The 21,723-nt window shown below is 46.6% G+C and overlaps 1 protein-coding gene across 14 annotated transcripts in view; it reads right to left on the reverse strand.

Annotated features, from left to right (window-relative positions):
- The window catches only part of LOC139412922 (inositol polyphosphate-4-phosphatase type I A-like), a 56,886-nt gene that overhangs the window by 15,621 nt on the left and 19,542 nt on the right, over nucleotides 1-21,723 (reverse strand). For all 14 annotated transcript variants that reach the window (XM_071159809.1, XM_071159810.1, XM_071159807.1 and 11 more), the window contains exons 2-12: nucleotides 16,520-16,717; nucleotides 16,235-16,279; nucleotides 16,029-16,147; nucleotides 15,179-15,295; nucleotides 14,852-14,931; nucleotides 13,699-13,813; nucleotides 13,472-13,562; nucleotides 12,765-12,912; nucleotides 12,493-12,623; nucleotides 835-939; nucleotides 641-749 (exon numbers count right to left, since the gene is read on the reverse strand). In XM_071159809.1, the coding sequence (XP_071015910.1) occupies nucleotides 641-749; nucleotides 835-939; nucleotides 12,493-12,623; nucleotides 12,765-12,912; nucleotides 13,472-13,562; nucleotides 13,699-13,813; nucleotides 14,852-14,931; nucleotides 15,179-15,295; nucleotides 16,029-16,147; nucleotides 16,235-16,279; nucleotides 16,520-16,625 (1,166 nt within the window). In that variant the 5' untranslated portion in view covers nucleotides 16,626-16,717. The remainder of the gene's footprint in view (nucleotides 1-640; nucleotides 750-834; nucleotides 940-12,492; nucleotides 12,624-12,764; nucleotides 12,913-13,471; nucleotides 13,563-13,698; nucleotides 13,814-14,851; nucleotides 14,932-15,178; nucleotides 15,296-16,028; nucleotides 16,148-16,234; nucleotides 16,280-16,519; nucleotides 16,718-21,723) is intronic.

Consider the following 21,723-nt stretch of genomic DNA (forward strand, 5'->3'; position numbering starts at 1 on the left):
AAATCATCTTTGAAATATATAATATATTTAAGGGGAAATGCCAAGGCTAAAAGCAGCATAGCATGTAGTGTACAATGAGAAAACAGCCGGAAGTCGGCCGTCAAAATACGGATCATGCAGTAGCACAAGAACAAGGGATAAACAGACGTACATGGATTTGATAAATGAGGCATTGCATTTGGCAGTATGTTGTGGGGTATCATTCATTAACCACATAAATAATATCATTCTCAGGATGTGATTCTCAACTGTATAATGACGTTAATGTTTCGACAAAAGCAGTGGTTTGTGTTTAATGCAGGTATTCATTCTACCTAATGGTTAAAACTCCGTAAACATGTTTCGATGCAGTCCAACGTTCCAATACCATTTTAAAAGGGGATGGGGAGAGATACAAGGGTGTTTCTCTACCAAAAACAGACTTAGGATTCACTTGATTAGAAATGTGTTCGTTAAAAACAAGAGACTTAAAAAGCCAGGCCCACACACAGCCAGATAATCAGTCAGTCAGTAGGGTTGTTAGCTGAAAAAATGTGATAAGATTAGTGAGCATTGGCAGCAAGAAGGATACATCTAATACAACCAAGGATCTACCGCAGTTCCACCTGGGTTCCACCTCTTTGTGAGGTTCTATACTCACTGTTTCTTGGCCTCCTCGAACTTGGTGATTTGCTTGCGCAGGCCGCTGTTCTTGAAGCCCTGGTAGTGGGCGGCGGGAGCCCCGATAGTCACCACGTCATACGTGTGGTCTGGGGGAACATAACTATTAAGGCCAAAGTGGAGAGCTGCATGAACATCCAGGGAGGGGGAAACAGGGAATGGGGCTCAGCTCACCAAAGCCAGACTCATCCTGCACCCTCATCCTCTGGACATGAAGGTTGGTGGGTATGAACTCCAGCTTCCTCTCTGCCTTCAGGTTACTGGCCTTGAACGACGGACCTGGAGGAAAGACCAGAGAAAAGAGAGGGGTGGAATAGACAGAGTAGGATTCTCATGTTAAACCACAACAAACCATCTGAGGCTGAAATAAATGTGTGTGTTACTTGTAGTCGTGTGTGTGTGTGTGTGTGTGTGTGTCTGTGTGTGTGTGTACAGTACTAACCCTTGTAGTTGGTGAGGTGTGGGGGTGAATCAGAATTAGTTGGGTAACATAGATAAGATGTTTTATTTTGTGAGATACTTGTCATTTAGAATGTATCTTTTTGGACTATAGTGTTGGCAGTTTGCAGTTATCCTTTCTCTGCTAGGGCTCAGTTTCTTGGGCCCCAGAGAGGGGAGAGGTCAGGCCTGTCTTCATTTGTGAACGTATCTTTTAAACCATGTGAAGGGATGATTGAGGGGGAACCAATTATCTCTTGGCTCCACAATGTATGTGTGCTAGTCACTCCCTACTTTTCTCATTGAGAAAATTAGGGAGTTTGTGGATGGGAGAGGAGGATGGCAATGTCTGGAACCATTGTATGTCCCCTCTGAGGTTGCCCTTATCTTTCCCTAGTATATGACCTAAGAGGCTCACTGTCTTCAGTGAGTTTGTCCAGGTTTGGGTGTATTTGAGATGGGAGTATCTAGAATTGACAATTGATATATGCCATTGGATGAGGTAATGTTTTGGTACTATGTTGTACCAAGAACGAGCTAAGAACTTAGTTTAGGAGACCAACTGATAATTTATAGCTAATGCTGTCTGGCTATGGGATACTCCTCTCTCAAGAAAAATCTTTCTTTGTGAAGTTCCTATTATCTATGGTTTGTCATGTCGACTAGGGGGGTGGATCTTTGCTATAAAAGATCTCAGTTACCATTATGTTGACCACTCAACTTTTCATTAGCGATACTGAAATGTTGAAAGTCAAAATGCAAAAGCGTAATTATTATTAAAGGTGAAGATTAAGCATAACTCTGACTGGTGTGTAATTTGCTCTCTCATCATTTGGTAATACAGGAAATTTCCACGACATTTGGCGACGAGGATGGGATGTGAATCTTCACTCGGTGACCGCTACTGATGACCTAGGTAATCGTGCACAAGGGATCCCTCAAACTTGGGATCCAAGGGAGACCACACGTCGGGAACGGAGCAGATGGACTAACCTAAGATCCGAGAGGCAGCGAGCCGAGTGGATGCCACATCCCGAACATAGTAAAAAAAAGTGAGGTGAGGTGAGCAAACCACACTTGAAGTTGAGTTTTTTAACAAAAGCCTCTGTTACGTGGGCTCTGAGTGTGTTCCTGTGTGAGGGGGGCACCTTGGAGGCGTAAACAGGGCCGAGTCAGAGGAGAGTAATCTGAGAGTTTGTGGACTCAAAGATACTCTGACACTGTCCGGTTGCAGGCGACCTAGAGCCGTCCTGACACTGAATTGATCACAGTGGGGATTGGTGCGATCTGTGGGGGTGAGGGGCCAGGGTGGCTGTGTTCTGTGTGAAACACGGTACTTGGTGAAGCCCTATTGGAAGAAGGACGTCATTCTGAAGGTGTCTGTGTGACTGCCTAAGTGACTCTCAGAGGTGGTGAATTCTAATTATTTTAAATGTGCTAGCCAGGTATGCCCTGGGTTACTCTGTGTGAGTGTGTTGTTTTGTAGGAGCGTTCTGTGTGGGCGCGGTAGGTTGACTCTGTGTGGGTAACCTTTTAATTAGGTTCTGATGTTCTGTGTGGACATCTGACCAGTTCTGTGTGAGCATCTGACCAATCCTGTGTGGGTGATCATTACAATTATGTGTGAGTGATCATTAAAATTCTGTGTGAGTACTTAAGGAATTCCTGTTATAACTGTTTCTCTTCCTGTGTGCGTGCGTGATATTTTGTGTGTGTGTGTGTGTGTGTGTGTGTGTGATATTTTGTGTGTGTGTGTGTGTGTGTGTGTGTGTGTGTGTGTGTGTGTGGGGGACTATGGAGCCATGGGCACGCGCGAGTGCAAAGAACCAGGCATTCCGGACCCTCCTACTGGAGCCTTGAAGGTTATAGTAGATAAATGGGGTAGGGATATTCTGGAACAGGTACTTCTATGGCATAGAGAGGGTGGTTTTCCTTTGATAGGGACACTAAGTGTGACGCTGTTAGACGAGATAAGACAGAGATTGGTAGAGAAGAAAGGTAAACTAGGAAAAAAGGATCAAATTGACTGGGTGAAATTCAGGAAATGGGAAAGGGAAGCTGACAAATGAAAGAAGGACACATTTCGGGGAAAACCCTGTCAGAATATGGTAGTTCAGACTGAGGAAGGAGAAAAGAAGGGGAAAGATGAAACAGTGAGAAGGAATAGGAAGGATAATGATGAGACTGTCCCCCTCTCTACGGTACTACTCAAACACTCTACCCAGTGTTGCCGGACCTCCCTCCTCCTCCTCAGCCGCCTCCTGCTGGTCCACTGGATGCAAGACCACTACAATCTGCAGCCCCACCCCCTGTCTCTCCCAACGCCACGGTGATTGATCGTCTGGCACAGAGCCTGGCTGAAGTCCTGACAGGGTCTGGAGTGACTTTGGCCAGTCCCACTGGAGGCGCAGTGGGGGGAGCACGCCAGAAGGGTAAAAAGATCAACAATCCTTTTCGAGGCTCCTCCACTCAGCTCCAGTGAGAAAAGTGAGAACGGAGGGGCACCCCAGCTGACTCCCCCGTTGAAGGACCGTCTACGGGCCAGGATGGAGAGGTGTGTCTCTACCCCCTTCCCATACGACCCAGCATCAGACATGTATCGTCAATACCCTCTGATGGCCTGTCCCAACCCTCAGCCTCGACCTGATGATGCTAATGCTGCTGCCGCCGCAGCATGGAACCCCATTGTGTATGTCCAGAGGACGTGGAGACATAATGAAATCAAATACATTGTAGAAGACCTACCAGACCCAAGTAAGGACGCTATGAAATATTCAGTAGAAATGAGGGTATTGGTGGGTCAGTACAAACCATCTGCTGCTGAGATAGCCCATATCTGTAAAAAGAAACTGGGACTCAGGTGGGCGGATGTACAGGGACAGTTTGATTGCAACTACCTGTGGGTTGTGAATGACGCATATCAGGACCAGATAACGGCGCTGCTGGCCAGGATTGTGGAGATGTATCCAACTAAGACTGAGTGGACTGCTATCAGAGAATGCACTATGAAGAAAGAGGAGAGCCTGGAGGCTTTCAGAAAGAGACTTGAGACCTGTTTCAAGGCTACACAGTGGTATCCGACCAAACAAACATGCATATGGGGATCTGCTGAAAGACGCCCTGGTGAGGGGTCTGACACCGGGCCTGGAGAAAGCTGTGAGGACTACCTGCATCAGTTGGGACACTGAGCCATTAGCAACAGTGGTACAGCACTGCAAGCATGCTGAGAGACAACAAAGTAGGAAGAAAAAATAAAGGAAGAAAAAGTAAAGACACAGAAACTACAGGCTGCCCAGATGACGTTTTACCAGGGAGCAGCCCCAGCAGGGACAGGAAGAGGGGGTGGAGTGCGCAAGTGTTACAACTGTTGGAAGCCTAGTCATTTTGCTGCTGACTGCTCCGAGCCAACGAATCCAGAGGAACAAAGGCAGGGGCGGACCGAGAGGAGGGGGCAAGAGGAGCACATGCATGGACAGCCCCATTCCAACAACAGCCATGGCAGCCACCTCCCAACCAATGGCAGGTCGGGCCACCACACGGGGTCCAGCAACAGTAACAGTGGGGCCCACAAGGAGTCCCTCGAGGCAGAGGTCAACCTGGAGCCTGGCAGACAGGGCCGCCGGCACAGACAACCCTGTACAATTATTGAGTATTGACATGATGAGGAGACATGGACAGTTGTGCTAAAATCCTCAGAGCATTTGTTTTTAAAGTGTCACACCCTTCCGAGAGTAGAGCCAACCGTGGAGGCTTGTGTCAATGGTGAGTCCCTAATATTTCTTGTTGATATTGGGGCTGCTATGTCTGTCATTAACTGCAAGGCTATGATAAAACCTCCCATGTCTAATGAAATAGTCAAAACTGTAGGGGGTTCAGGCCTCCCACTCAGAGAGCAGGTAACTATGTCTCTGCCTGTCTCCTTTTGTGAGGAGAAGTGTCAAAATCAATGTCTCTACTCTGACCACTGTTCTGTCAATCTGATGGACCTCCTGTGTGAACTTGGCATCAACATAACATGTGGCCGAACCGATTTAACTATTATTCACGAAGAAGAGGAGGAAGGGGGGGAGCAATTTATGTTAATGTCTGAGTTTTGTAACTGGTATTATGCATGGGATGTTGATGAGGTGCCCAATATTGCTTGTGTTTTCTCAATGGCCGAAACCCATTGGGACCACGAGGGCAGTTTCATGTCTGAAGCAGGCTTACATTGCACCTCCCATTTTTCACCATTGACAATAGATTTCCATTATGAGAAAAAATGGCTGTGTGCTACATACTGTAGCAGTGATTTCTGTGTTTTAGAGGTTAATCTAACCCCTGCACAGAAAGAGCTCTACCTGTTTGAGAATAGCGCACCACTTGTGTCCCTGGCAAAATCAGACAGAGTAAAATGGGTGGATACTGGAATTTGGATGAAATGCTTGGTTGATGCTACAGACTGGGAGATGCACCATGATGGGTCAACTTATTCACCCAGCACACTGACAAGTTGTTACCCACTCAGTTGGGGAACTCCAACTGAGAGGGGTGTGCAATGGTGTTGATCACGTTTCTTTTTCTACCAATATCATGTTGTTGAGTGAAGACTCACCCCTCCTGAGAGGGGTCCCTGAATGCCTATGGGCAAGGGACAAGTATGATTTTGGGAGAATAAAGGGAGCTGAGCCAATGGTAGTCACTCCTAAAGATACCAGGCGCCCATCTAGAGCACAGGAGCCACTCAGTAGGGAGGCAATAGTAGGTATTACTCCTGTTCATGCATCCTTGTTAGCTAATGGTGCTTTAATTCCCTATCCAGAATCACCCTGTAACACATCTTGCCTGTTAGAAAACATTCAGGTGATTGGAGATTGGTCCAGGACTTAATAAGGCCTGTGAACGATGCAGTTTTTGCCCGTGCCCCGGTGGTTCCTAATGTTACTACACTGTTGGGGGGCGGTACCACCCACAGCAGAGTGGTTCTCTGTGATTTATTTGACGAATGCATTTTTCAGTATTCCAGTGGCACCAGAATCTCAGTTCTGGTTTGCTTTCACGTTTCTAGGAAAGCGATTTACTTGGACTGTGGCTCCAATGGGTTACGTGGAATCCCCCGCTATTTTGTCAGCGGCTTTAGAACAAAATCTGAAGGGTTTTATACCCCCCGAGAGCAGCACTCTGATTCACTATGTGGATGATTTGTTGTTGTGCTCCAGTTCAATGGAAACTTGTGAAACTGATACTCGGACTCTGTTGATATTTCTCGCTGAGAATGGCCACAAAGTTTCAAAGAAGAAGTTAGTTGGTTTCACAGACAGTGAGGTACTTGGGTTATGACATCTCTCCCAGTGGCAGGCAGCTGGGTAAAGAGAGGATACAGGCTATTCTCTCTGTCCCATAGCCGGTTACTAAACGACACGATGTCATTGACTGGTATGGCAGGGTATTGTAGGGCGTGGTTACCTGACTATGCTGAGGTGGTGCAGCCACTTGCTGACCTTATTTATGGCCACAAAATGGCTATGATTGACAAAATTAAGTGGACACCAGAGGGACTGACTGCTCTGACCAGACAAACAACTCATGACTACTTCTCCCTGTTTGGGGCTCCCTGACCATTCTAAACCTTTTAACATCTTTGTTAGTGAGAAAAATGATTTTATGTAATCTGTTTTAACACAGGAACATGGAGGAAAGCAGCACCCAGTTGGGTATTATTCCAAACAGCTGGACAGTGTGGCCAGAGGTCTGGTTTGTTGTGTGAGAGCTGTGGCTGCTGCTACTGAAGCTGTGTTGGCTTGTGCAGACATTGTTGCCACTGTACACGATCCTCATGCTGTACATGCTCTTATTTCAAATGCAAAGACGCCCCATCTAACACCAGCTCGACTGCTCCATTATCAGAATGTTCTTCTGACAATGTGTCATGTGACCCTGAAGAGGTGCACTGTGTTAAATCCTGCTACTTTGTTGCCCACCGAGGACGATGGAAAGCCGCACAACTGTGCTGCCCTGGTGGAGCTTGTCTCTAAACCAAGGTCGGACTTAACTGATGTCCCTTTGCAAAATGCAGATTTGGAATGGTTTGTAGATGGCTCTGCTCAGCGTTCTGAGAAAGGAGAACCATTGTTTGCGTATGCGGTTACTACTGCCTCAACCACACTGGAAAGTGCTAAATTACCCTCCCACCTTTCTGCTCAAGCAGCAGAACTCTTTGCACTAACTAGAGCTTGCATATTAGCTAAAGGCCAGTCTGCTACGATCTATACAGATAGCAGATATGCCTTTGGTGTGGTACATGATTTTGGTACTCTGTGGAAACAGCGCGGCTTCCTGACCTCCTCTGGTAAGACGATCTCTCATTAAAAACTTGTTGATAACTTGCTAAAAGCTATTTTGCTCCCTTCTGAAATTGCTGTTTGTAAGTGCCTTGCTCATGCTAACTCTTCCGACCCTGTTTCCAAAGGTAATGCTATGGCTAACAACATGGGAAGAGGGATTCCCATGCCACTGTCGGCTCATCCGACCCCGGAAGGACTATTTGAACACATAATAATGGATTTTATTGAACTCTCTCCTTGTCATGTTTACAAATATTGTCTGGTGATAGTGGATGCCTTCTCCAAGTGGGTAGCGGCATTCCCATGTCGACATTCCACTGCTATGGCAGTAGCCAAGAATCTCCTTAGGGAGATCATCCCAAGGTCGGGGTTACCATCTAAATTAACCAGCAACAATGGCTCCCACTTTGTAAACCTGGTGATACAGAACTTGTCTGAGAGTCTGCAGATAGACCTCAGGACCCATTGTAGCTATAGGCCGCAATCCGGCGGTTTAGTTGAACGCGCTAATCAAACCCTAAAATCTAAGATGGTGAAGCTTATGGCAGAGACAGGGCTTTCTTGGGTCACTGTGATCCCCCTGGCTCTGATGTACATGCGAGGGCGGCCCCACAGCATCACTGGATTGGCTCCTCGTGAGGTTCTGACAGGTAGACCAATGAGGATGATTAATTCTCCCTTCTCACAGAACAAGCTGACACTGATGGGCTGTGACGATGACATGGTAAGTTATTGTACTTCTCTAAACAATGTTCTGAAGGCTATTTTCCCCAGGGTGAAAGCGGCTCTACCCCAGCCACTGGTGGGGATCCTGCACAAACTGCAACCAGGTGACTGGGTGGTGGTGAAAGACCTGAGACGAAAGCATTGGAACCAGCAGAGGTGGACTGGACCATACCAGGTGATGCTGATTACCCCCACTGCTGTTCGCATAGCTGGGAGGTCTACTTGAATCCATGCCAACCACTGCAGGAAGGTGCCATACTGCCCACCAGACCCTGAGGATGGAGGACCAGAGGATGGAAGTCACCGACTAGATGGCCATTGGAGGATCAGGCCCAGACTCGCATAAAGTTTATTGCTATGGTCTTGAGCCTTCTCATTACAGTTGCCATATGGACAGTGACTCAAGGACAACCTGTCCTGGAAAGACCACATGGTACGGACTCGACTGATGACCGGCAGGCTCAGGACAGGAGTCCAGCAAACAATAGCCGCTCCCATATCGAAAGAAGAAGGTTGAGTACTCCACTGGATGAGCATCACAGTAGGAATCACAAGGGAAACACTTGGTGGTCACTGCTTAACTGTACAGTAAAGACTGAACTGATGTTAGGAAATACCTCCTGTTATGTATGTAGCTTGTTTCCACATTCAGCGATCTCCCCATTCTTACAGTATTCAGTAGAGGTCAGCATTAACCTCTTACAGCCACCGAGACGCCAGCGTCTCACCTAGCCAACAGGAAAGCGAAATGCGTAGCACCAAATGCTAATAGTACTCGCTACAAACTTTCATTAAAACACACATGCAGGGTACTGAATTAAAGCTACACTCGTTGTGAATCTAGCCAACATGTCAGATTTTTAAAATGCTTTTCGGCGAAAGCATGCGAAGCTATTATCTGATAGCATGCAACCCCCCGAAATACCTGAAGGGGACGTAAACAAAATAATTAGCGTAGCCGGCGCTACACAAAACGCAGAAATAAAATATAAAACATTCATTACCTTTGACAAGCTTCTTTGTTGGCACTCCTATGTCCCATAAACATCACAATTGGGTCTTTTTTTCGATTAAATCTGTCCATGTATACCCAAAATTTCCATTTATATAGCCCGTCTGATCCAGGAAAAAAATGCTTTCCAAAACGCGACGTCATTTTTTAAAATAAAAAAAAAGTTGCCTATAAACTTTGACAAAACACTTCAAACTACTTTTGTAACCCAACTTTAGGTATTTGTAAACGTTAATAATCGATCAAATTGATCACGGGCGATCTGTATATAATAGCAGCTACTCTTGAAATCATGGTCCATTGTCTCTCTCCCATAAGCCTCCTCCTGTGTACTGGATGACAGGAAGTGCCTATTTCTCATTTCACCAAGGATTAAATCCAATTAAATTGCCAGTACTGGCGACATCGTGTGGAAGCTGTAGGAACTGTTAACAGGCCGCTAGACAATTCAGAGACTGGCGGATGAATCCCTTTTTTTTTGTTTTTGTGACCAGGCTTTTCTTGGGATTTTGCCTGCTGTTCACGTTCCGTTAGTCACAGACATGATTTAACCAGTTTTAGAAACTTCAGAGTGTTTTCTATCCACACATACTAATCATATGCTATATTCCTGGCATGAGTAGCAGGACGTTGAAATGTTGCACGATTTTTAACAAAATGTTGAAAAAATTCAAGAGAGCTCTAAGTTAATGACATTCTGTGCACTAGAAGTGCTCTTGTCCAATGAGAACACAGGGGGTCAACCCTCACTAGGTAGAACACTCAGGGATAAATGCATTAATGGTAATTTGTCATCAACAAAAGATTTACGAGGGGGATTTGATTGTTCACATTGGTGCAGTAGAATCATCTTAGAACCTAGATCCCATGTACCAGAACCTATTCAAGTCCAACCCCGGCGAACCCCATTTAGGACCTGTCATTGTCACAACCCAAGCAATATTTCCATACCACAATTTAATGAATCCTATCTGGGAATGTCAACATGTGTCAATTATAGGGTTTTCCCAATAGGATGTAGCTGGAAGAAGGGAACATGCAGCTCTGGATACCCCATTAGACTGAGGGTGGGACACACCATTATTGATGCGGAAACTGACGATCGTTCTCCTCATCAATTTGGCTCTGCAACATTTACTGATCATTATTGGATTAGTGGTGATAAAGCTGCTCTCCACCTACCTACAAATTGGACAGGGTGCTGTATTTTTGGTAAACTAAACATCTCCCTTGTGGTAATGCATAAAACTAATTCCTCTATTCCAAGCAGGTTAAGACTAATTAAGAGGGACATCTCGCAATCCAATAATGTCCCCAGTGACTCTCGACGATCCTCGAAATTGGAAAAGTTCTGGTGTGGTTTAATCCTCTGGTATGGGGCATCGGAGAATGCACATGAGTTGGATAGGCTAGGATATCATTTGGAATCCCTAGTAAATTTGACCACTGCAGGGTTTTCTATGATAAGACCAGAGTTACATGCCACTCAACTCATGGCAACACAAAATAGGGTGGCACTTGACATGTTGCTAGCACGTGAAGGAGGGGTGTGTCAAATTATAGGAGATCACTGTTGTACATTCATACCTCAGGGAGATGACAATTTGACTATTGTAGTGGAACATTTGAAAGAGCTTAGTGGTGTTCTCAAAAGGGAACACCAGCCTGACATCAACTGGAATCCGTTAGAGTGGGTTCAGTCAGTGTTTGGTGCTTGGGCTGCGACCAGTTTCCACTGGTTAATCTATGGTCTAATATTACTGATTGCTCTGTTGCTAATGATCATTTGTGTGAAGAAATGGTTTAATAAAGTGGTTGATGTTATTCTTACTATGCCCTTGCTTGCAAATGAAGTAGGTGTAGATGAAGAATCTGAGATTGATGGACGACAATCAGGAGAACACAGTGAAATATTCTCACTGGACAGTGTAGATAGAGAGGGTTCACAGTATATAAATGATTTCCCTGAACTATCCTCTATTCCTGACTATATCTCTGATAGTGGGGAACCCAATTATAAGCATGAGGACAGAGGGATGACTGTCCTATAGGTTGTGATGAGGCCTGTGTTTAGACACTGGTTATCCTGCAATTTAGGGAGCATTTATATGTTTTGTTATTTTTACTCAACAAATGTATTCATCTGTATGATTAAACAGGTGCAAGTCTATTGTGGTATAAAAGTTGTAAACTCAGTCTCTGAAGGGTGAATACTTACATATACATTGAAGGGATTTGATTCTTTATTATCTTTAAATTTCAATTATGTATTTTTAATTGTATTATATACTCTGCAACTACTGTTAGTAAGGTGCCATGTTACTATTCTGATTCTTCAGAAGGGACTGAGTCCCTTGAGAGTGGAATGTGGGGGTGAATCAGAATTAGTTGGGTAACATAGATAAGATGTTTTATTTTCATAATATGCTTGTGAGATACTTGTAATTTAGAATGTATCTTTTTGGACTATAGTGTTGGCAGTTTGCAGTTATCCTTTCTCTGCTAGGGCTCAGTTTCTTGGGCCCCAGAGAGGGGAGAGGTCAGGCCTGTCTTCATTTGTGAACGTATCGTTTAAACCATGTGAAGTGATGATTGAGGGGGAACCAATTATCTCTTGGCTCCACAATGTATGTGTGCTAGTCACTCCCTACTTTTCTCATTGAGAAAATTAGGGAGTTTGTGGATGGGAGAGGAGGATGGCAATGTCTGGAACCATTGTATGTCCCCTCTGAGGTTGCCCTTATCTTTCCCTAGTATATGACCTAAGAGGCTCACTGTCTTCAGTGAGTTTGTCCAGGTTTGGGTGTATTTGAGATGGGAGTATCTAGAATTGACAATTGATATATGCCATTGGATGAGGTAATGTTTTGGTACTATGTTGTACCAAGAACGAGATAAGAACTTAGTTTAGGAGACCAAACTGATAATTTATAGCTAATGCTGTCTGGCTATGTGATACTCCTCTCTCAAGTAACAATCTTTCTTTGTGAAGTTCCTATAATCTGTGGTTTGTCATGTTGACTAGGGGGGTGGATCTTTGCTATAAAAGATCTGTTGCCATTATGTTGACGACTCAACTTTTTATTAGAGATACTGAAATGTTAAAAGTAAAAATGCTATTGCAAAAGCTTAATTATTAAAATGTGAAGATTAAGCATAACTCTGACTGGTGTGTGATTTGCTCTCATCATTTGGTAATACAGGAAATTTCCACGACAGAGGTCAGAGAGAGTCTCCTGGTAATCATGCGTGTGTACAGTACTAACCCTTGTAGTTGGTGAGGTCAGAGAGAGTCTCCTGGTAGTCGTGTGTGTGTGTGTGTACAGTACTAACCCTTGTAGTTGGTGAGGTCAGAGAGAGTCTCCTGGTACGCGAGGATGATGGTCTGGTACTGAGTGACTATCTGTCGTCGTAGGTTCTCCCAGCATGGTGACAACTCCCCCAGCTCCTCCAGCTCACAAACCCTGAACACACACACTTCGGCAACTTAGGCATTAAATTATATTTTATTAATGCACGCTCAATTAACAAATCCCTGGACACGGTCACAAATGTGCATGTCGGTGTGTGTATATGTCTCTGTGTGAATATGTGTAGTAGTGTACCTGACAGCGTCCTCCTCCAGCAGTAGTTTGACATACTGTCTGGGGATGTTGAGAGACAACACACTTTCAGCCATCTGTTCTAGCACCCGCAGGTGGTGACCGTCCGTGGTGGGGAAACGATACATTCTGGACATGGTGCCTCCAAACACTGAGAGACACACACACACAGAACATGCTCAACATCATCTAACACAATCTCTGAATCATTTCTTTTGCTCCACAGCCAAGTAATAAATGATAAAGCAGCTGTATATTTGAAGGTCACATTTTGTCTCAGTGATGATTTAAAGTGTAAGAGGAGCATGTGAAAAAGTATTTCCTTCCCAGAGGACAATAAGCCATTCCACTGTATACAGATGTCTGTCCAGACACACACACACACATCTGAGAGTGGTGACTAAGAAAAGCAACAATCTCTCACTGAGCGTACGGGTAATGACATTACTCAGTGAAACCTGCTAACAGCCAGCCATGAGGGACGGATCGGATGGATGTCCAATCAAATCATTTAGAGCCGCATAAATCATTTTTAGAACAGAATCACATTAGGTGAAATGTTACGGAAGATGATACCTAACTGACACTTATGAATTATTGGCGCCTGCTTACAAAGCGTCTCAGTGGTGAGACAGGCTCTTCTAGTGGGCTTTGGTAGAGGTGGTGCCAGTGGGCTGAGATAATGGGACAGACCCAGCTGTCCCGCCTACCTGATGTCAGCAGGGTGTCTTTGCATAAAGATGCATATTTGGCTCTGACACCCATGGATTCTGTCAGGCTCTCATCCACCGGAAGCACGGTCTGTGGCACACAGGGATAGAAGAGTCACACATGCAGGATGCACACACACACACACACACAACCCTGGCCCCGGTCTCACAGGTGTCTGACATTTGGTGTCAGCGGTAGGGATCCGGCGAGAGTCTCGGAAGCTCACCCTGCCGTTGATGGTGTCTGGTAACCTGGCAACAGGCAGAGTCCTCTGGTCCCTCTTCTCCTCTATCTGCCAGGCAATGATGGTGATGTTCCCCACGTGCTTGTTCTCTGCAGATCTGTTCATCAATAACACACACCAATAGGGCTGTCAACGGCATCCCACAGGAACACACAGTCTACAGTCAGCAACGATCAAACAGCAGAAAACTATGACAGACCCAAAACAATCTAGCTGAAGAATGTATAGGCTTCATATTTACATTACTATGGAGCCATACATTTAAGCATCCTCGTCTGTTATAAGACAATAATCATTTGGGTGCTTACATTTGTCCTATTTCACAAATGTACAAGAATATATTATACATGTGTGAATATCCCAACTCCTCCTGAGACCCCCTCACAGAGTGGGGTCACGGCCAGGGTCAGCCATTGATAACTAAAGAATGAAACAGGATTAGGGAGCGTTGGCAGCAAGCAGGACACACCTGATAACAGCAACCCTCGAACAATTAGGGTTAAGTGCCTTGCTCAAGGGCACACAGATTTTGTTTTACCTTGCAGGCTCAGGTTACTGGCACAGCGCTCCAACCGCTAGGCTACCTGCCACCTTACCAAAGGCATGGCCTATTTTATTTTATTTAACCAGGCAAGTCAGTTAAGAACAAATTCTTATTTTACAATGACGGCCTACCCCGGCAACGCTGGGCCAATTGTGCGCCACCCTATGGGACTCCCAATCACGGCCTATTGTGATAGAACCTGGATTCGAACCAGGGTGTCTGTAGTTAAACTCCTAGCACTGAGATGCAGTGCCTTAGATCACTGCGCCACTCAGGAGCAATATGAATATAATTATAATCATAATGACATACGAATCCTGTCTGAATCAATTCCACCTGTCGGTCTCTCATACCCCGGGGTCAGGTGTAACCTGTCCCCCCCCCCTACCCCAGGGTCAGGTGTAACCTGTGTCCCCCCCTACCCCGGGGTCAGGTGTAACCTGTGTCCCCCCCTACCCCGGGGTCAGGTGTAACCTGTGTCCCCCCCTACCCCGGGGTCAGGTGTAACCTGTGTCCCCCCCTACCCCGGGGTCAGGTGTAACCTGTGTCCCCCTCTACCTCAGGGTCGGGTGTAACCTGTGTCTCTCCTACCTCAGGGTCAGGTGTAACCTGTGGTTCTTCTCCTGCAGCAACTCCTTCACAGGAAACAGAGCTGAGCCTAATAAATACATCTAGGTCAGGAGAAAGAGAAAGCGAGAGAATAAAAAGAGAGAAAGTGAGGGAGAGAGAACGAGGGAGGGAGTGAGCGAGAGAGAAAGGATTCAGAGACAGACATCTAAGAAAACAACACTCCCAAGGTGGCTGGTGAGGGAAGGGAGGTGATGAAAGGAATGGGACTGACCTAGTAGTTTATTATCTGATGGGAGCAGGACATATTACTTGGTGTTTTAATGTCATCTTATCTAATATTCTACTCACCGTGCCCTGAGAGCGGTCCTTGACGTCGTACACAGACAGCTTGACCTGCGTCTGCTGGTTGATCAGAGAGTCCTGGAAGAAGGCTATGCTGCTCAGGAATATAGGATTATTGGTGCCCTGTAGGGGGAAGCAATCAATCCATGAAGCTCTCATTATTGCTTCATCTAAACTGTACACATACAGAAAGATATTAGTTAACAACATTCTAAAATCATGTTTTATTGTCACATACACCAGATAGGTGCAGTAGATTGTGTTGTTTTACAGTGTTGTTTTACAGGACGCAGAGGGACGACGGCAGTAGGGGGCAGAGGGATGACGGCCCCAGGGGGCACAGGGACGACAGCCCCAGGGGGCACAGGGACGACAGCCCCAGGGGGCACAGGGACGACAGCCCCAGGGGGCACAGGGACGGCGGCAGTAAGGGGCAGAGGGACGGCGGCAGTAAGGGGCAGAGGGACGACGGCAGTAAGGGGCAGAGGGACGACGGCAGTAAGGGGCAGAGGGACGACAGCAGTAAGGGGCAGAGGGACGGCGGCAGTAAGGGGCAGAGGGACGGCGGCAGTAGGGGGCAGAGGGACGGCGGCAGTAGGGGGCAGAGGGACGGCGGCAGTAGGGGGCAGAGGGACGGCGGCAGTAGGGGGCAGAGGGACGGCGGCAGTAAGGGGCAGAGGGACGGCGGCAGTAGGGGGCAGAGGGACGACGGCAGTAGGGGGCAGAGGGACGACGGCAGTAGGGGGCAGAGGGACGACGGCAGTAGGGGGCAGAGGGACGACGGCAGTAGGGGGCAGAGGGACGACGGCAGTAGGGGGCAGAGGGACGACGGCAGTAGGATGATGGTCTGTCTCACCTCGATGATCTCAGTCTGGGTGTGTTTGGTCCAGAAGGCCTGGGGAGGGGTGGTGCAGCTCACTGCCACAAAGCTGCTGGGTTTCCGCTCCAGAGCTGGGGTCACCAACTCATTACAGGCTGGGGAGGGAGGGACACAGCACGTTGGAACGCACGGAACAAGAAATGAAAGACAAATTCCTTTAGAAGTTAATTTACTGTACTCACCCACACTGAACTCTAGAACAGGCTCATCTGGATCCTGGCTGTTCCCTACAAAACAGCAAAGTAGCATTAACTCATACAAGTCATTAACCACTAATTCAGTTGGCAGAAGTGAAAGGACAACAGTGATAAAAACATGTTGGTGTACCTTGATATACAGACTGGATCAACAGGATGTGTACAAGGCAGGAAGTAATTCCATTACCAATTGTTCATCACATGGTCTCTCATATGGTTTGTCTCCTTGATATAGTCTGTGTCCAACACACAACCCTTTCCCATTCTCACCTGCGAGTGCCAGGCCGATCATCTCAGAGGAGAGGTCAAAGGTGTTGGCCCGGTACACTGACCAGGGTCTCTGGTGGCGGGGGCTACGCTCTCTAGCCTCCGACATCCTGATCCTGCTGGCCTTCTCCAGGGGGGAGGAGAGGCACACACCCTTGTACTGAGCCACTCCACGACCCCGCCTGGGCCTTCCTCTACGAGCTGAGAGAAGGAGGGAGAGATAGGGAGAAAGAGGGACAATGATAAACATAAGGGACCACACCGGTATCCATTCACATCTCCACTCTGACCATTGTTTCGCTCTCTCTTTTCCCTCTCTGTACCCCCCCCTTCATCTTCTCCGCTCACGTTTCGCTTTTGGTGCAGGAGCACTGCAGGCTGTGGAGGTGGCTGGACTCCCAGAGGAGAGGCTAGTCCACATACAAAGAGAGATGGACGGAAATATTATAGAGAGAGAGACAGGGATGGAGGGACATCGACAGAGAGAGCAGCACGTGTCTGAACATGCAGTTAGACATCATTACTCTGCTTCAACAGCATCCCCAGGGCACTGCATCCATCTCTCTGCTGCACAATCTGCTCTCAACCGCATCTGACAAATTAGATTATTTGCGTGTGTGTGTGTGAGTGTGCGCGCACACGTCCGTCTGTACCTCAGTGTGGGTCTATATGTGTACTCATGTTTGTCTAGCAAGGCTTTTGTCCATAGAGTCCTAAATTCATAGATTTCAGAGTTTTGATACAGTGGATGCATGGTCTTTGTTTGGGCACAAAGTGTACAACATGAAGTAAACACAGACTGTCCTTCAGCCTGCCAGCAGACAGGAACAAGCTCTGAATACGACAATGTTATTCGTCCTGTTTACACAATGGTCTCCCGTTATTTCAAAACTGTTGCTTACAATTTCAAGGGGCACTTTATCACATTAATTCAGAGAGAAGCCACGATAGAGTAGGTGTCAAATCGCACATATTTCAACCCTCGAGTCATCAGTTAATTGATAGAAAAGAGGAACTGAGAGTTATAAAATGTATTAAATAATGGCAGCATACAGTGCCTTCAGAAAGTATTCAGACCCCTCGACTTTTCCCACATTGTTACGCAACAGCCTTATCCTAAAATGTATACAATATTTTAGTCCCCTCATCAATCTACACACAATACCCCATAATGAAAAAGTGAAAAGGTTTTGATTTTTCTAAAATATATATATTTGGAAAAGGCACACACCTGTCTATATAAGGTCCCACAGTTGACCGTGCATGTCAGAGCAAAAACCAAGCCAAGAGGTTTAAGGAATTGTCCATAGAGCTCAGAGACAGGATTGTGTTGAGGCACAGATCTGGGGAAGGGTACCAAAACATTTCTGTAACATTGAAGGTCCCAAAGAACCCAGTGGCCTCCATCATTCTTAAATGGAAGAAGTTTGGAACCGCCAAGACTCTTCCTAGAGCAGGCCGCCGGGCCAAACTGAGCAATCGGGGGAGAAGGGCCTTGTTCAGGGAGGTGACAAAGAAACCTATTTGTCACTCTTACAGAGCTCCACAGTTACTCTGTGGAGATGGGAGAACCTTCCTGAAGGACAACCATCTCTGCAGCACTCCTCCTAATCAGGCCTTTATGGTAGTGTGGCCAGACAGAAGACAATCCTCAGTAAAAAAGGAACATGACAGCCTGCTTGGAGTTTGCCAAAAGGCACCTAAAGGACTCTCAGACCATGAGAAACAAGATTCTCTGTTCTGATGAAATTGATTGAACTCTTTGGCCTGAAAGCCAAGCATCACGTCTGGAGGAAACCTGGCACCATCCCTATAGAGCGCATTTCTGCTCTCACTCCTCATCACAAAACCATCCAATGTCCCTCCCACTCCTCATCCTCTCCCCAAACTCCCCCCGCAGGGGACAAAGTTCATCCAGGGAAGGCCCTCAGCCATTTGCCAGTTAGCCCAGGAACCAGGCCTCTCCTCAAACAGGAACAATTAGCCCATTTACACTGAGGCTGGAGGCTGTGGGTAATAGACCAGCCCTGGTCTACTTAACAGCTTCAATAGAGATCCACTCTATTTCTGGCACTGCTAACAGCTGGAGTATAGTAGCTAGCAACAGCCCACAGCACCAGGGCTAGAACACCTCAGAGAGACTAGGTCAGTCAAGGAGGAAAAGGTCAGGGCTTGTCTATTGACAATACCCAGCTTAGTCAAGATGATCAACACTGCCTGGATGTACCGTATAAACAAAACCACTTATCAAGGTTCCGTTGAACGCTTTGTTCCTCTGTGATACCACAGGTCCACTTCTGTGTTAAATGACAAGTGTTGGGCTGATATGTAGGGCATCCTTTATGCAGAGAGCCTGCAAGCGTTCATGTGGACTATCCCAGAGATTCAGCTGTGGCGAGATAATACAAACAGCAGGATGTTTTTCTACAGATTCTGATGGAACCACTCCATCTACCCCCGACTGTCTCCATGGTAACAACAGTACACTCTTCAAAGTATCACTCTGGGCTTTGCTCAATGAAACACATTAACCAGGTTTCCTGAAGAAAAAGGTTTACTTATTTAGTTGGACTGTAAGGACATGGCAGAAGGGTTAGTCATCAGTTTGACTGGAAGGCACATTACTGTGTGTTATGATGATGATGAGTAGGAGCAGAAGGATGAGGACTTCCTGCTAGCTTAATGATGTCTGCTCTGATCAAGTAGGTAAACTTCCCCTGCAGGCCAGTGTTTCTCCTAGGTTGCATTAAGGACATCCTGCTAGCTTAATGATGTCTGCTCTGATCAAGTAGGTAAACTTCCCCTGCAGGCCAGTGTTACTCCTAGGTTGCATTAAGGACATCCTGCTAGCTTAATGATGTCTGCTCTGATCAAGTAGGTAAACTTCCCCTGCAGGCCAGTGTTTCTCCTAGGTTGCATTAAGGACATCCTGCTAGCTTAATGATGTCTGCTCTGATCAAGTAGGTAAACTTCCCCTGCAGGCCAGTGTTTCTCCTAGGTTGCATCAAAAGAAAGGAAGGGAACTAAATACCCGGACTGCATAGCCTCAAATATTTTGGTCTACGTTTAGGCAGGGGTGTGCAACAGAGCTAGGGAAGGGGGGTGGGCGTCCCGCCTATGCATTCATAGGGGAAACCTTGTCATAGAGCCACACATCAGAGTGCCGTCAGTTGGGCATCATTCCAGAGGCTGGGCTGGGGGCTTTCCTGGCAGGAGTACAAGGTGCTTGCTGGAGGCCTGTCTTGTCTAATCAGGCAGAAATGCTGGAGGAGAGCCCATCGATAGCTAGCGGATGCTGCTGGTGGTGAAAAGCTCAGCAGATACAGGTCTGGTTAGCACACCCATCACAGATCCTCTTCTGCCCTGCCAGAGCACATGTGGCTCTGGTCAAATAAAGTGCACTATATAGGCAATAGGGTGCACTTCAGGGAATGAATCCAAATGTCTTGTATGTGCTCTCTGTACAATGGATCAACATAGATTGAATTCATGGTCAGGTTCTTTGGCTACTATCTACAACTGTTCTGTAATTGCCTGGGAATATGGGCCACATTGTAAGAGCCAAATGGTAGCAGACGGTGGTAGGCCTGATCACCTACAACAATGGTGCCAGGATCGTGGACTACAGGAAGGGGAGGGCCTAAGCACACCCCCATCCACATCGACAGGGCTGTAATGGAGCGGGTTGAGAGTCAAGTTCCTCTGTGTCCACATCACCAAGGAAGTAACATGGTCCTCACACACTAACACAGTCAAGAAGGCACAACAACACCTCTTCCCCCTCAGGAGGCTGAAAAGATTTGACATGGGCCCTCAGATCCTCAAAAGATTCTACAGCTGCACCATTGAGAGCATCTTGACTGGCTGCATCACCGCTTATGTCAACTGCTTGGCATCTGACCGTAAGGTGCTACAGAGGGTAGTACATACGGCCCAGTACATCACTGGGGCCAAGCTTCCTGCCATCCAGGACCTCTATACCAGGCTGTGTAAGAGGAAGACCCTAAAAATTGTCAAAGGCTCCAGCCACCCTAGTCATAGACTGCTCCCTCTGCTACCGCACGACAAGTGGTACCGATGCACCAAGTTTGGAACCAACAGGACCCTAACAGCTTCTACCCCCAAGCCAGAAGACTACGAAATAGTTAACCAAATAGCTATCTGGACTATCTGCACTGACCCCCCTGCACAAAATCTTTTGATGCATCATAAGCTTCTGCTACTGTTGCCTAGTCACTTTACCCCTACCTATATGTACATATCTACCAAAATGACATCGTACCCATGCACATGGACTCGGGACTGGTACCCTGTGTATATAGCCATGTTATTGTTAATCATTGTGTATTCCTTGTTTTACACATTTTTTTCTATAGTTTCTCTCTCTGCATTTATGGGAAGGGCCTGTAAGTAAGCATTGCACTGCTAGTCTACACCTGTTGTTTATGAAGCATGTGACAAATAACATTTGATTTATAGCACCAGAGTGAGGAGAGCCTGATGATTAGTAACTCACATGAACTGGGACACATGGGCTTTTGGAACTTCCACAGCTAGGTTAACAAACCTTTGCTGGGTTTCTGACGTAGTTTCTCACATGCAGTAACAACTAGAGAATACCGCACAGACTGGGCTGGGACCAGACTTGGTTTAAAACAGTTTCTAGGTTTGCGAATACAGGTTTGATGAATTCTCAGTGTCTTTGTGTAACCCTGGGCACCTGGAACTGTAGGTTAACCAGATATGAGTAAACAGAGACATTGACACTTGTGACATTGTCCTCACCAGAGAAGCTAAGGACTTACAATGCAACTTACAATATGTTTCTACCTGATTTAACTTAAGGGGGGGGGGGGGGGGGGGTGACACCAACGGCGACAGCTAGTCTTACTGGTGGCCGATCTGACTGGCAGGGTTTTCACTTCTGCTGTTATGTTAAATCTAACGCTGCACGCAACAGACAAACTCTCTATGAAGAAACCGGGTGAGTGAGTGAGCGCGTTTTGACTTTGAGGACCCTGTGAGGCGTCCACGGTACTGCCTGAAATAAGATTTCTCCCTTCTCTCCCTGTTTACTTCCTCTCCTTCCCAGCAGACTACACTCCTGCTAATTCAACCGTTAATGAGTCTAATTCAGCCGTGTGACTCAGTGACTCCAACAGGATTACCAGCCAAGCGACAAGATCATTCTTTAATTTGTCTTGAAT

This window comes from Oncorhynchus clarkii, chromosome 7, assembly GCF_045791955.1.
Source record: "Oncorhynchus clarkii lewisi isolate Uvic-CL-2024 chromosome 7, UVic_Ocla_1.0, whole genome shotgun sequence".
Taxonomy (NCBI): domain Eukaryota; kingdom Metazoa; phylum Chordata; class Actinopteri; order Salmoniformes; family Salmonidae; genus Oncorhynchus; species Oncorhynchus clarkii.